General features: G+C 41.2%; 1 protein-coding gene across 1 annotated transcript; it reads right to left on the reverse strand.

Moving 5' to 3' along the window:
* Positions 1–422: 422 nt before the first annotated feature.
* Positions 423–13,388, reverse strand: Spdl1 (spindle apparatus coiled-coil protein 1). The gene is made up of 10 exons (XM_051168024.1): positions 13,183–13,388; positions 11,200–11,397; positions 10,496–10,645; positions 10,312–10,410; positions 10,120–10,230; positions 8,798–8,938; positions 7,447–7,556; positions 6,785–6,972; positions 2,225–2,570; positions 423–646 (listed from the first exon to the last, which is right to left on the reverse strand). Exons 1-10 carry the CDS (start codon positions 13,369–13,371, stop codon positions 499–501), a joined length of 1,680 nt encoding a protein of 559 aa, XP_051023981.1. The 5' UTR covers positions 13,372–13,388; the 3' UTR covers positions 423–498.
* Between the last annotated feature and the right edge of the window lie 943 nt (positions 13,389–14,331).

Raw genomic sequence — 14,331 nt, forward strand, 5'->3', positions numbered from 1 at the left:
TTAATCCCAGCACTCAGGAGGCAAAGGCTAGCAGATCTGGGTTCAAGGCCAGCTTGGTCTACAGAGTGAATTTCAGGACAGCCAGGGTTACACAGAGAAACCCAGTCTTGAAAAACAAAAACAAAAAACGAAAAAACAAAACAAAACTCCCAAACAACCAACCAAACAACCATTAAACTATCAGGAAATAAGAATCCCTGAAGCTCATTTTTCTCTTCATTCTCATTCATTAATATTCTATTGTTTATGTAGAATTAAGAAAACACAAATGGGAGAAATTATTGCAACTTTATTTTAAAATTCAAATTCATTTGGTATATTTGAACCATGAAAATCTAAATCATATATAAGCATATCTGTTCACTGTGATTCACAGTTCTGAGAGGAGTCATCGTTTAAGGCACTTCTGGGTCAGAACCATAGCCACATCTCTATTCTAGGACACAGAGGCAGGAGCATACCTGCCAGGTCTTAGCACTGAGTCTGAGCAGGTCCTCACTACTGCTGTGGACACTGCATCTCTGGGGTTGATTTCGAGGACACATACATGATAGTGTGTGATTTCTTACAAGCTCCTTTGCCCAATTTGATTGTAGTTTCTTTCGTTTCCTTCACTTCTGTTGAAAGTCTTGATTCTGCCGTCAACCTACAAGCATTGAAGTATATATTCTGAATTCAAGTATGGTCAAGAAAAAGAAACAAATGCCTAATAGAGTGGCCTCCAAATGGAGAAATATTGCTCTATGTACACATGACAAAAACTTTAGACTCCATTATGATAGTGAGTGAGTGACTCTAAAAAGAATTTTTATATCAGTTTAATAAGTATCTTTAAATCTGATTGAGAAAAGGTCAAGCAATGCTTAAGCTAAAGTATTAAGTAAAAGGAGATACCTACCCATCATAAGAACACAGACTACAAAGTTCAAAGTGCTAATGCAGTATTTCAAGGTTGACACTACATATAAAAAGCACAAGAAAATAACACAGAACCTCAGGCTACCCAAGCAGAGGGATGTCTCAGACAAGAAAATAGAAAAGCAAGCAAGCAAACAAAACACCCTTCAAACTCAGTTTCCATCAGGCAAGCAGTAAACTCAGTAAGCTCAGTTTTTAAATGTCTAATGGTACTATGTTAAATACATTTATCACTGCACTGTATGCAGACACCACCCATCTTATTTGCCTTATTCACTTTTTAAAACTTTTTGCATAATGTATGGGTACATGTGTTCCACTCTACCCTCCCAAGCCTGTCCTTTCTGATCTTCCTTCTATTTTTTCGTCACATGCACATCTATGATTCTATGTACATAGAACATGTGGGTGCCATAAAGGAGCAGCTAACGCATTATTGTCTGAGTTTTGCTCAATTAGTTTAGCATGTGCATCTCCACTTGCATTCATCTTTCTCCAAATCACTCAGCTTTGTGGCCTCACGGCTGAAGAGTTCCACTGAGATACACCACATGTCCTTCACCATGCCCATGCTGCTGGATACTGGGGTCAGCTCCACGCTTGGCTACTCTCCTACTGATCCTGCTGTATAGATTCCGAACCTTCCATCACTTCCTGCACTCCACTCACTCTTTTACCTATTTACCTTAGTTTTACTTTCTTAAAGGACAGAGCCCTTAAAACGCTGATGCCTTCAAATATCGCCTGATGCTTTCTCTTTCGGTTACAACTCAATTACACAGAAACTGGAAGCTTTGAAGTTTTTGGAATAAAAATAAAGCTAAATTAGCTTTGATATTTAAAAATGTCAAGTAGGCATCATAGCCTATTTCTGAAGGCTTAGTATAAATATCAAAAACCATAAAAACTTTTACCTGCTCTTACCCCAAAATTTAAGTCTAAATGTCTTAAGACTACTAAAAAGCCCTTTGAGAAGGTTGGATTTTCTTTCATGGCTACTCTTGAGAGAAAAACAATAGTACATTTATTCCACCCAGTGAAACACTCTGGAACGCTGGGCTGGGTTGGGTTTGTTTCATGCACTTGGGATGTGCAACTGCCTAGCATCACATGCTGTTCACAGCTGTTTCCTGCTGCTATTACCTTGGTCTTCCCGACCCTCTGAAAAGAACTGAAGGGAGGTTGGTCCAACTGTTACAGTGCACACGATGCTAGGAAGAACACAGAGAGCAGCATGGCAGAGTTCAGACAGCAAGAAAGGAAAGATGGAGAAGCCCACTGCAGCCAGGCACAAAGACACACTGACCTAGGAGAACTGGGCATGTTCCCACTTTGTTCATGCAAGGCCTCCGTGTTGGCTGGACCATCCACAAGCTTTACACACTTCTTCTCCTCCTTCGGCTGCGGATCCTGAAGCAGGCTCTTGTGAGGAGAGAGTCTGGCTGGATGAATGCTTGAAGAAGCAGCTGGCTCTTCCCACTGCACAGTATTGTCTTTTAAGTTATTAAGACAGGACTCCATCTCCTCCCTCTGAAGTGGGAGTCTAGAAACTTCTTCTCCCATAGCACTGGTAGCAGTTGTTTCTTCTGGGGTGGTGATATTCAACGGCAGCACCTCACGCCTCTTTTTGAGTACAGGTACTTCAATTTTCTCTGAACGGAACCGATTGTTAAAATATATCATTAGTAAAGTAAAAACAAAGACACAACCCAAGGAAACTGAGTGAGCTACATATAAATTCATTTTCTTTTTTGGTACTCTTAAGGTACATTTTTGTTTGTTAAAATATATTTTTTAAATTATTGTACCTTTCTTCAGTACTTTTAAATTTTGATGTAAGAATACATTGCATTTTAAGCACCCCACACACTCACAGTGTATCTCCCATTTCTCAACTCTCCTGCTAGGCCCCTGTGTTCTCCTGGTCAGCTTTACATCTACCATCTTGCACTGTCTTTTATCCCATCTTTTTGATAGGCACTCTTCGCTGTTTTTGTTTCTGTGGTCCAGCAAAGGACTCCAGCTCTGGCTCCACAAGCCACCAACTCTATCTTGTAAGACCATCCATAACTTTTGCCTTGTAAATTCTGTAAGATATAAAGCTCTAGGATGCTCGGGATGTACTGGGAAAAGCAGGAGTTTCTCCTAAATCTCTGGGTGGTGAAGTAGCAGTGGCTGAATCCAGGAGTCTCACCCCACAGCCAGGTAGTAACTTCTCTGTACGTCAGTGTCTTTAAGAATGCCTGCTTCACTCAGTGCTGTCTTGTAAGGATGAAATGAAAAGGACATATGGAACTCTAAATATTGGTTATGTATGCCTATGAGACTCATCTATAAAATATATTCAAAATCTGGCTACTTCTATGATGGATGTCTCTCTAAGTCCCTACCCCATGCTGCCTCACAGCAGCTTTGGCAGAGCCTCTACCCTCATGGCCTACTGATCCCCTATGTGGGTCCTACAGCCTCAGTGACTCGCTCTAATGTCTCTCTCCCACTGCCACATCAATGCATCTTTTCATTTTCAAAATAAAAATATTAGAGGTCTGAGATACTACAGCAAGGAAAGGGGTTCCTTGCTCAACATTGCTTTCAAAATAGCATGCTTTCTTGCACTGCTCCTCTGAATCACCCCGACCCCCACCACCCTGTGTCTTTTCTGGTTTTGCAGACCTCTGCAACTCATAATGGGTAATTCTTATTCAGAGGAGCCCATTGGAATCAGAGAGAAAAAGGATAGAGAAGGAAGCCTTTTAAAAACTATAAAAATCTTCTACTGTCAACAATCGCCCCCTAGTGGTGAGAGTCACACAGTTCCCAGAGATTACCACAAAGAGGCAAAGGTTAAGACTCCTTAAACTAAAATATGCTATCCCAAGCTTTTGGGTCAGAACCACAGCATTCACAGATTTCTTAACACTGACCTTTTATATTTCAATCTACACACAATAAAGTCCATTGTTTGAAGTATATCAACTACAGAAACTATATGGGTACACTATTTCCTGAGTAATTAGACTTACTGTATTTCCCCAATCAAAATGTTTTTCCTTAAAAACAGAACTCCTGGGCCAGGTATGATGGCACAATCTTTAATGCCGCACTTAGCAGACATCAGCGGTAGGATCTCTGTGAATTCAAGCCTGGCTTGTACAGTGAGTTCCAGGCTAGCCAGTATGACATAGTGAGACCCAGTCTCAAAGTTAAGTAAATATTAATAAATAAATAAATCCAAGATGAACAGTGGAAGAAGATGGTAGAACCTGTGCTTCCATCAATTATCTTTCCAGAGTGTGAATAGCGATCCACTCAAAAATACATTATAAAGCTCAGAAAACCAAAATACAAAAGCAAGATGGTGAAGACTCTAGAACTCACATAAAAGCACCGCCTGAACTATGAAAGGTTCTCTGTGCCTGTGATTCCCTTTGCCCTGAGGCACTATGGTGCCATGTAGAGAATTAGGCATGAAGAGGGGGACATTTGGCTTCCCCGTATCCTGATTTACCATGTGGGAGTTTCCATCCTACACTGGCCCACAAGGGAGACTACCAGAGGGCTATTCTAACCGAAGCTAGAAGAGAATAAAGAAAAACAGGCCAACAGAAATTAATATCCAGATCCTGGCAGTGGCCCTTTATCCCTGCTAACCATTCCAGACAGACTACATTTAAGTTTCACACTGCTGGAGGCAGAGTCCACGTGGCCTTTGGACAAGAGTGTGTGACTGGCTCTCCCACATGTCCTGGGTGCCCTCTTATGGACGGTCCACAGGCCCATCCAGGGTGGATACTGTACTGGCCACAGAGCTGTCACAAAATTGACAGCTAACCTGTGCTGTCACAGGGTGACCTCTAAATGCTGAAGTGGATTATAAGAAGTGGGCCTGCTCAATCTCCAAATAAACAAACAACAACAACCACCCCCATACATACTACCTAAACAATAAAAGAGAAGTCACAAGCAAACACAGATGGCAAGTAATATGGCCTAATTCGTCGATAAGCCTGAGAAAGAAAACAGTGAATGGAAAATGAAGTAGAAGATGTCAACAGCAGAGCTGATCGACAGAGTGGAGAGTCAGTGAGGCTGTTTGAAAACAAGGAAGAAAGACAAAGAACGAGGAGGGGGAGGAGGAGGGGGAGGAAACTTGAGCAGTTTATGAGACACCATCCAAAGGGAAAGTCTATACCACGGGGGCCAGAAGAGAACTAGAGCAGGACAAGAGGCGCAAAGTTTATTCAAAGAAATAACAGAAAACGGTATAAACCCAAGAAATGTACAACTACAGGAAGGTCAATCAGACCAGACCCAACCAAGAGTCCAACTCCCCAAGGTTGCCCCGAGAGCAGCAGAGGTGAGGGCCAAATGCCCCTGCAGCACACGGCAAAGTGCTGAAGGAAAAAAGCTACCAGTCAAACCAGACACCCTTCCCTAACGAAAGCTGAAGGAATTCACTGTGACTAGACTTACTCAGAAATGAAGACAGTAGGAGAGGAAGAACAAGAGAAAAGGCCTACCAGAAAATAACCAGCAATGCGGTAGTCCAGGTTCTCAATAACCAGTAATTGCCCTAGATGTAGATGGATTACATTATCTAATTAAAAGATGGAGAGTGGCTGAACGGATTATAAAAACAAGAACAGAAGATGCTGCCAACATGGGACTCACTTCATCTACTAGGATATGCAGAGGCTGAAAATGAATGGAAAAAAAATGTAATCCACCAGAAGAAAGTAGGATATTTATGTCAAGTCAAATAAACTTCACATCAAAACTATGAGCCTAGGACAGTAAATAATGATAAAGGGGCCCAAACCAAGTCTATAGCATAAATATAAACACAAACACACCACACAAACATGATTAAATATCTGCATCAGAGAGACAGCAGGGCATGCAACAACTGAGGATGGCAACACCCCACTCACAGCAATGGGAAATCATCTAGACAGAAAGTCAGCACACAGTCTGGACTTAACAACACTCTAGACTTCAAATGGAGCTAACAGAGACTTACAGAACATGCTATGCAGCAGCTGTAGAATTCAGTCTTCTTTATCGCTTATAAAGATGACATGTTAGGAAAAAATGATTGTGAACACACACACACACACACACACACAGACACACACACACAAACCAAGGCCCCATCAATAATCTTTTCAGATCCCAAGGAAACTAAGCAGCAGAGGGAGCCCTGACCAACGTGCCTTTCTGGTGGTGCGTCCCAAGGACACAGGACTAATGGCAGCACACAGCAGCTAAAGAGCCTGAATGCTAACATGCACAGTCCTTCATCAGTCCTGAAATTCTCCAGAGGTTCACGAGAGGGGAGAAGGATGGAGTGAGGGAGTGAAGGAGAGGAAGGGAGGAATAATTACTTGAGCCTTAGCCTTGCTTAGTTCTTCTACAAACAAACTTAACCAGTCTAGTTCCCAGTAGCAGTCGCTTCAACAAAATGAAACTCTCTGGGCTGGTCACAGTGACATGCAGCTAGGATCCCACACAGGAGGCAGAAGAAAGAAGAGTTTGAATATGAGGCTAGCCTGGGCTACATGCAGAGCCCCTTTCTCAAAATAACTTCAAAACTCCTTGGGACACCATGAGATGCTACAGTCTTAAAGGAAAAAGACTCAAGTTCTTGCTATTCAGTATGATGAAGTCGGATACCCGAAAACATGATCGAAAGCATGAGAGATAGTAACCATGTTCCCTTAATTTCCCCCACATTTGACAGCTACACTTGCTGCAGACACGTCACTACAAGTTAGCTTATGATGGCATTGGTGACAAGCTGCAAAACACTTCCTGGTTTCTCAGCGCTACTGAGGAGCTGAGAGGCAGGAGCCTGTGAGACACACACCTTCGGGCTCATACTTCAGCTTCAGCGCGTCCAGCTTAGCTCTCAGCTTCATATTTTCACTTTCTGAAATCTGCAGGTGCCTCTCATTTGCAAACAGCTTCCGCTCCATCTCCAGGGCTCGCTGGCTCTCGAACAATGCCTTCATTCTCTGTATGGACAGTTCGCCTTTTGTGCTTTCATTTTCTTTGCTACAGTAACAGAAATGAATAATTAAAGAATATTAAAAGAATACATGGTGCAAACATGATGAAGTGAATCTTGTATGTTAAAAAGGCATTTTTGTGAGTTTTTAGCAATAAAGAAAAGAAATAACAATCATCTATAGGAAGTCTTAACAATGAAACCTCACAAGATTTTCAAATTCTTAAGGAATAAAAGGAAATATTTTTTCCAAATGCACACATGCATTATGTTTTGGATTACGTGAAATTTATTCTTGGGTTTTGATTGAGAAACTTAAGGCTTCCTTTCACTTACCAATCTAAATGCTAAAGATAAAAGAAATGCATATTTTATAACAACTCATATGCTGCGCAAAAATATCTTAACTGACTTTCTTCTGAAAACTTTTTGACAATTAAAAACAAACAAAAAAGAAGTCAATAATACCATTGTAAGCAAGCAAGCGCTTCATTTCTGTACTCACAATCCCAAGCACTTACTTTAGTTTATCAAGCTTTAGCTGAAGTAAATCTGCATAATACGTGCTGTCCTCTAGAGGACAAGGGCTGCCCGATGCGCCAGGCTTAGATTCCATACTTTCATACAAGTTCTAAGGAAACAAAAACTCTCATTACACAAAGTAGGCAGCAGACCAGGTTTGCACGACAGCAGCGGCCACCACTAAGCAGAGCCTCCTCAGTGTGCAGCCACCGAGCTAGCATCCACCCTCTTAGCTCCCCTGCCTCCTGCAGTAGCGAGAGTCAGCAGTCCTTTTGTCAAATAAGGACAGTGGCTCAATGCGACAGGGGCCTGAAAATGATACAGTTATTTCTGAAACTACAGCCAATGCAGCAGTCCTGCAGGTTCCTCTCCTAGCGTTTAGAATGGAAGAAGCAATGACTGCTGGGCTCAATTCAGAACTTTAGAGAAAGCCATAAAATGGAAATATATAGCGAGGCAATTCTTTGTTATTTGTTATATCCACCTCCTACCCATCCCCAGTACTTAATAAAATTCATTCTATTTCTCTGGGGAAAGGGCATACATTTGTTTAAGACTTTATAAACAATTTTAGAGACCACAGAAACCACAATCTCCCTAATTTCAAAATGCACTTTTCAAAGTAGTGCTCAGCCAATGTTGGCACACCACTAGCCAGTAACACACTGTGCTTTCAACAAAACCTTTATTCTTTCAACAGTTTTTTAAGAGATGGAGGTAAAACAACATTTAATGATAGACTAATGGCAACAATACAGAATGCTTAAGGTATTATTAACATTACAAAACCTATTACTTACAGAAACTTGAATCTTTCACTAGAAGCTTAATGAAAAGATACCAATGCTCTCTATAAATGTAATATAATTCCAATAAAAAGACCAAGTAGTTCTGTGTGCATGTGTGCATGTGTATGTGTGTGTGTGTGGGGGGCATGTATTAGACAAGAGAAAGCTAACATGTAAAAATAACAAGAACATTGCGAAGAAAAAACCTAGGGGAAATCAAGTCTAAAACTAAAAACTTATATTACAAAACTTCTTGAACTTAAACAGTATAGTATACTGTTTAATATACAGAAAATCTTGAAAGATCATGCACAGATAGAGTCGTGGTATCTGATAACCCAGGCATCTCATTGAGGCCAACTGTAACAGATGATGCTGGGACTACTTTCACATCATATATACAAGACTGAGGTAAGACTGTCGTGAGTCCAAAAAATATAAACATTGAGTCAATTTGTACTGAAACTGAAAGTTAATTGCATAATAAAACATAGAAGGTTAAAAAAGTATTTGGAAACTTAACTCAAAATTTGGCTGTGTTTTAAAAAGCTGTTATATATACCTTAAATTTCTCCAGGTTATTAATTTCACCTAAAAGTTGCTTTATTTCACCATTCTTCTGTTCCAACATGGCAAACAACCGTTCCTGCTGCTCAAATTCGGTTTCAGATCCCCTCATTCTCAGCAATGTGGAGATTTGTAACTAGGAAAAAAAAAAACAACCCCCAAAATCAAAATTGAGATCCTGCTAAACATATGTATTGCATAATTACTGCTTTTTGCTCCACTGATTTGAATTCATCTTGAAAAGCAAATAGTTATTTTCCATCTCATACTCTGAAAACATCTGCATTAGAAGTTTTGTTATGGATAACTTTTGAGTACATATTTTGACTATCTTTTATGACTACCTGAATCTTTAACATAATTATTCATGTGTCTGTGAAGTGTACATTAAAGCATATGCTGTGGTCTGGCAGCATGACATTCAGACGGCACACGAGCCTGGCCAAATGTTGCCTGCTTACTCATTGCCTGAATTAACACTGGATCTATTGGGGGTTTTCTAAAAACTTTAATTAAGTGAGGAAATTGTTCAGTTACCCACAGAAATAAATGACAAAGCTGAGACAATGTTTTACTACACGCCAAGTCCAGGACAGCTCTAAGAGGTTTGTTCTGGCTACCACCTTCCTTCCCACTTACATATGAACCCTAATATCCCGTCTCAAGGAGCTCATCTAACTCCCACATTTAATTACTGAATTTCCTCATTGCTTTGGTAAAACACATATGAAAAAAATAATAATAAAGAGGGAGCCTTTCTAGCAATCCATTATTGCCTTAGCAGCAGGGGGCAAAGGACAGGAGGGGTCACACCCAGAGGACAGGTACAGATAGGACTGTTGCTTTCTCAGTGCTACAAGCTTCTCCGTAACCTCTCACATGACTGGAATGAGGAAATGAAGAAAAAGAACCGTACGATTCTGCAGGTGATAAGGGGACATGGGCCGTACAGATGCCAATAAAAACTAGGCCTTCTTGTGAGGACTGGTGACAGAGCGAAGACTAGATGAAGTAGGAAACAGTATTACGCTCAAGAAGACTCCATGCTATGAGCAAAAATAAAAAAACACTTCTCATTGCAACTCGACTAGAAAGACTCACCACCTACCTGGTGGAGCCAGTGAGTAACCACGGAAGCACCCAGCAGCTGCTTTCCCAACATGATTTTTAAATATAAAATCAGAATCATGCAATTCTACAAACACTCATGGAAGTACGCTTTCTGAAGGAAACCAGTTTCCTGAACATATCTGCAGATGCAGTGCCATGACAGAGCAGAGTTAAAGGCCCTGACCAGAGGTGAGGCTAAGTCTATACCTTCATTTTGTTCATCTGCTCTCTGGTGAATGCGTTTTGCTTCTTCAGTGACTGATACTTGACTTTCATCAGGTTGAACTGGCGTTCCATTGCCACCCTTCGGTCCTCCACCTGGAAAACATTAATGTGCTTGGTCTTGTAGTAAGTGCAATGCCGAGTGAGTCATTCAGTAATGAGGACACTTGCGAGTACCTCTGCAAACAGAGAGTTTCCTTTACTGTTGGGATCAAGGGCTTGCTGGAGTGCGTGCGCCAACTGCACCTGAAGATCTTGATTTTCTATGCGAGCTTTCTAGACCAAAAGGAAAACAGCTTCACTAATGGAGACAGCAGAGGGCAAATGGCCACTAACAGGAAGCATGTGGCACCCATCATACCTCCAAGGCATTATAGTAAGACACCGCTTCCTTCTCCCGCTCCTCTTTTTCCTCTTTAAGCCGGTCTACCTGGTGCAGTAAGGAAGTATTGCAGCATTCCAGTTGCTCGTGCCTGTACTGCAGCTCGCACACCTCTTCTTTGAGGGCATTCTGGTCAACAGGGACACAGACAGCGTTCTCCTGAACAACCTCACACAGCAGCTGACTCAGGACTAGTGGTTCCCGCCCCACATGAAAACAAAAACACTCAAAGAGTGCCAACTATAGTTTAAAATGTTTCTTTTTTTTTTTTAATGTTTCTTAATTAATGATTTTTTTTAAAGCAGAGAGCTAACAAAAAACTGCTCCCTTTTCCTGTGAATTTTAAGTTTTAATTATCCACAGTTGAAATGAAAACTCCATACTGACATACAATTTAATTTCCACTGTACTAATATTTTATATTGGGCTTTTATGACCCAAACTCAAATCAGAATAAAAGCCTATAAAGAACTACAGAGCTACCATAGTGTAAAGTCTGCCTTATGTAATCACAAAACAGAACAATATTTTATAAATGAAATAATCTACTTGAACACTCTGCACAGCACTTTTTGGTTACGTCAAAAACCATTTCAGTCCTCAAACTAGTTTTTAAAAACCATTACAAGAACACACAGAAATATCCTAGAGTAAACCAAGGAAAGGCCCGAGACATAAATTACCTTCACCCCTTCCACCTCGGTCAGCTCCATCTGAAGAGCCAGCACCTCTGACGACATGCTGTTGCACACACGCTGCTCAGACAGGAGCTGCAGTTCTTCTGATTTGTGAGAGAGAAGTTCCTCCTGGTGATCCAGCTTCTGCCTCAGCTGCTTTTCACTAAGCCTCGCCTCATCTAACTCCACTTTCAGTTTTTCTAACTAAATGCAGAAAGGAGACAGAAAGATTCACAACCTTTGAACTTAGGCTATTTCCTTTCTGACTTTCCAGATGCTGCTCTGTGGAAACACCTGGATCTTAGCGATGTGAACAAAGCCAACTCTCTCTCCCCGGCCCTCGGTGCAGGGAACTGAATGCAGGCTCTTGGGCTTTCAAGTTAAGCATTTCTCACCAGGTTACATCCCCACCCACTCTGTGTCTTTTCAACAAATGCAGGAATACCCCACATTGGTCATCCAAGTAGACCTAGTTTTCTTAGAAGCAGCTGAAGGTGGTAGAGCTAACCATGATGCATCTGTAAGAACAGGGAGTCTCCTCATCCCCAGTCCTTGAGAAGAATGGGTATGAGTAACAATGATGTAAGCAGGTCAACTGGCTGAAACCCCAGCAGTGCGCTGATGGTCTGGACTCAGGGATAGGAGCTGCCGTGACACTTTATATATCGACTCCTTGGAATTCAGTGACAGGTTAAACGTGAGACATAAGAAAAGAAATAATGAATGCATCTTGAAAATTTCTAAAACAAATGGTTTAGGATACTGGCAACACCATAATTTTTAAAAATTTACTCTTTCTTCTATAAAAAGGCCATCTTCATAACGTGCTTTACCTAGTCCCCAAAAACTTCCTCTACGATATCTGCTTAGGTAATTAGGGCTACTGCTAATTGCATGTGGGAATGAGAAACAAGACTACATCATTTTGAGCTGGAGCGCTGGCTCAGCTGTTAAAGGCTAGGCTCACAACCAAAATATAAGAACACATCAGTCCAGTTACCCACGTCTCAGATCAGATTAGCAGCAAATAGCATTACTACCCGTCAGAGGCACAGCAAGATGGTTCTGTATTGCACAAAGCATTGTTTCCTTAGGTGTGATTTCACCAATACCATTATTCAAATGGAAAATGTGTAGTTAGTTTCATGAATAATAGGCAAAGACAGACATGAGAAAAACATTAAAAGACACTATACAAAACACTAAGAATTGAAAAACAGACTTCGGAGAAAACAGGCCATTAAAAAAAATCTTATCAAGTTTTCATAGAGTAGGATCTGAAAAAAATTAGGATATAAATTCCATATGCAAAGCATAAGCAAAGCGCTGAATTTCTTAGAGGCCAACGGAAGGGACTGGGCAACTGGGGCATTTGAGAACGAACAGACTCCCACTCTACGTTTATAATGGAGCCAGTGAGTAAGGCATCATTAGATCATGTTTGCTGGCAATTTCAGTTATTTTGTTCCATTTACTCAGTTTGCCTACACATTAACATCCTTGTCTGTCACAATGGAGATGATGTTACCTCCTTCACAGGGTTTTTATGAGGACTGAATAGTCCATATTTCTTTCTTGCATAAACACATGACAAAGTTTCACCTCTAAAGCACATTACCTTACACAACTGTACGGTTTGTACTGCAGAAAAGCAGCACCATGTTACTAATGAGTGGTCTTGCAGGGTGAGCCTCACCATACGCAATAAGGATGCTGCTATACTGGTTACTAATATTACTATTATTTCAAATACTAATACTTAGCTACCAAATTTAAATAATTAAATAAATAACTGCACATAACTAGAAGACTAGTGTGTATACAAATTCTTCTAAGAGTCTGTTTCTCCATGTTTCCACTCACAACATTAAGATACAGAAAACGTAGGGTGGCTGTTTTGCATAGCTGGTATCTAAGCACCCCGCCTACCCAATCTTCCAGACAGCTGTGCAAACACAGGAGCGTTCGCTCTGAAACCCAGATCCAAACCTTATCTCTCAGGCCATTGACTTGCTGCCTGTGGCTTCTGCTCAGACTCATTTCTAACTGCTCCAGCTGCATTTTCTGTTGTTGTTTCAAAGCTTCACACTCCGAGCTCAAGCTTTCTAGCATCCGACTCTTGAGCTCCACTTCTCTTTGGAGGGTGTACTTCTCTTGGTTATAATTCTGAAAACACATTTGGGTGCATTAAGAAATACCTTCAACCATCAGACATTATTAGTTACCACTTTAAGCTGCTTCGTACCTGTTTCATTTGCTGCTTTCCAAGTAACAACCACCTGTTAAATTGGGAATAGAGTAGCTAGTCTGTCTTTTACTTTTCTGAGGTGGGGGCAGGGTTACATGCATGCTCACATGGACGTGCGTGTTAGTATACAGCAGACAACAACCTCCTCAGACAATGACCATCTTACTTTGGGGACAGAGTCTCTCACTGACCTGGAACCTGCCTGCCAAGTAGACTAGGCAGGACTGGCAGTGGGCTGAGCCCCAGGAGTCCACCTATCTCTGCCTCTCTACTGCTGGGATTGATAAGAATTTTCCACCACCTCTGGCTTTTTACCTATGGGTTCTGGGAACTATACTCAGGTAAACATCTTATTACATGAGCTATGAGCCCAATCCTGCTAATCAGTCTTAGTGATCCTCAAAAGCTGTATTTGGAGATTGCAGTGGTCTCAAAACACCCACACTGAAAGATGGAAAAGTCCCAGAAAATTACCCATTTCTGTTTTCCAATCTGTGGTCACTGGTGCCCTGAAAGCCAGCAGTGCAAATGGTAATGGAGGAGGCATTCTCTGGATTCCAAAATCCAAATGAAACCTCATACTGATGAGCGAGTGATAGGGCTTCCCTGAAAAACTCTTGCCCTTGTACCTCATCAAGCTAAACAACTGTCATGGGAGGGAGTCTTATCTCATACTAATGGAACCTAGGAATCTGACTGATTATTAGAATGGTGAGTTACTTTTTATCGACTACAGTATAATAAGAGAATCTTTCCATAATTAGAATCCACTTGGGAGTGAAACAAGCAAAGGGAATTTTGATGGCACAAGACTAGAAGCGTTGTAACCACTTCACAGAGACACTCAGCCCTCCTTCCCAACAGCTATCCATTCTGTGCACACTCAAAAA

The sequence above is a fragment of the Acomys russatus genome, chromosome 25, assembly GCF_903995435.1.
Source record: "Acomys russatus chromosome 25, mAcoRus1.1, whole genome shotgun sequence".
Taxonomy (NCBI): Eukaryota; Metazoa; Chordata; class Mammalia; order Rodentia; family Muridae; genus Acomys; species Acomys russatus.

Excerpts from the sequence above, each read along its gene's own strand:
- Spdl1 (XM_051168024.1), bottom strand. The coding sequence starts at position 13,371 with ATGTGTTTTCAGAATTATAACCAAGAGAAGTACACCCTCCAAAGAGAA. Across the intron at positions 11,398-13,182 it reads TCAATGGCCTGAGAGATAAG|TTAGAAAAACTGAAAGTGGA; the intron begins GTTTGGATCTGG and ends TTCTGCATTTAG. Across the intron at positions 7,557-8,797 it reads ATAACCTGGAGAAATTTAAG|AACTTGTATGAAAGTATGGA; the intron begins GTATATATAACA and ends TTGTTTCCTTAG.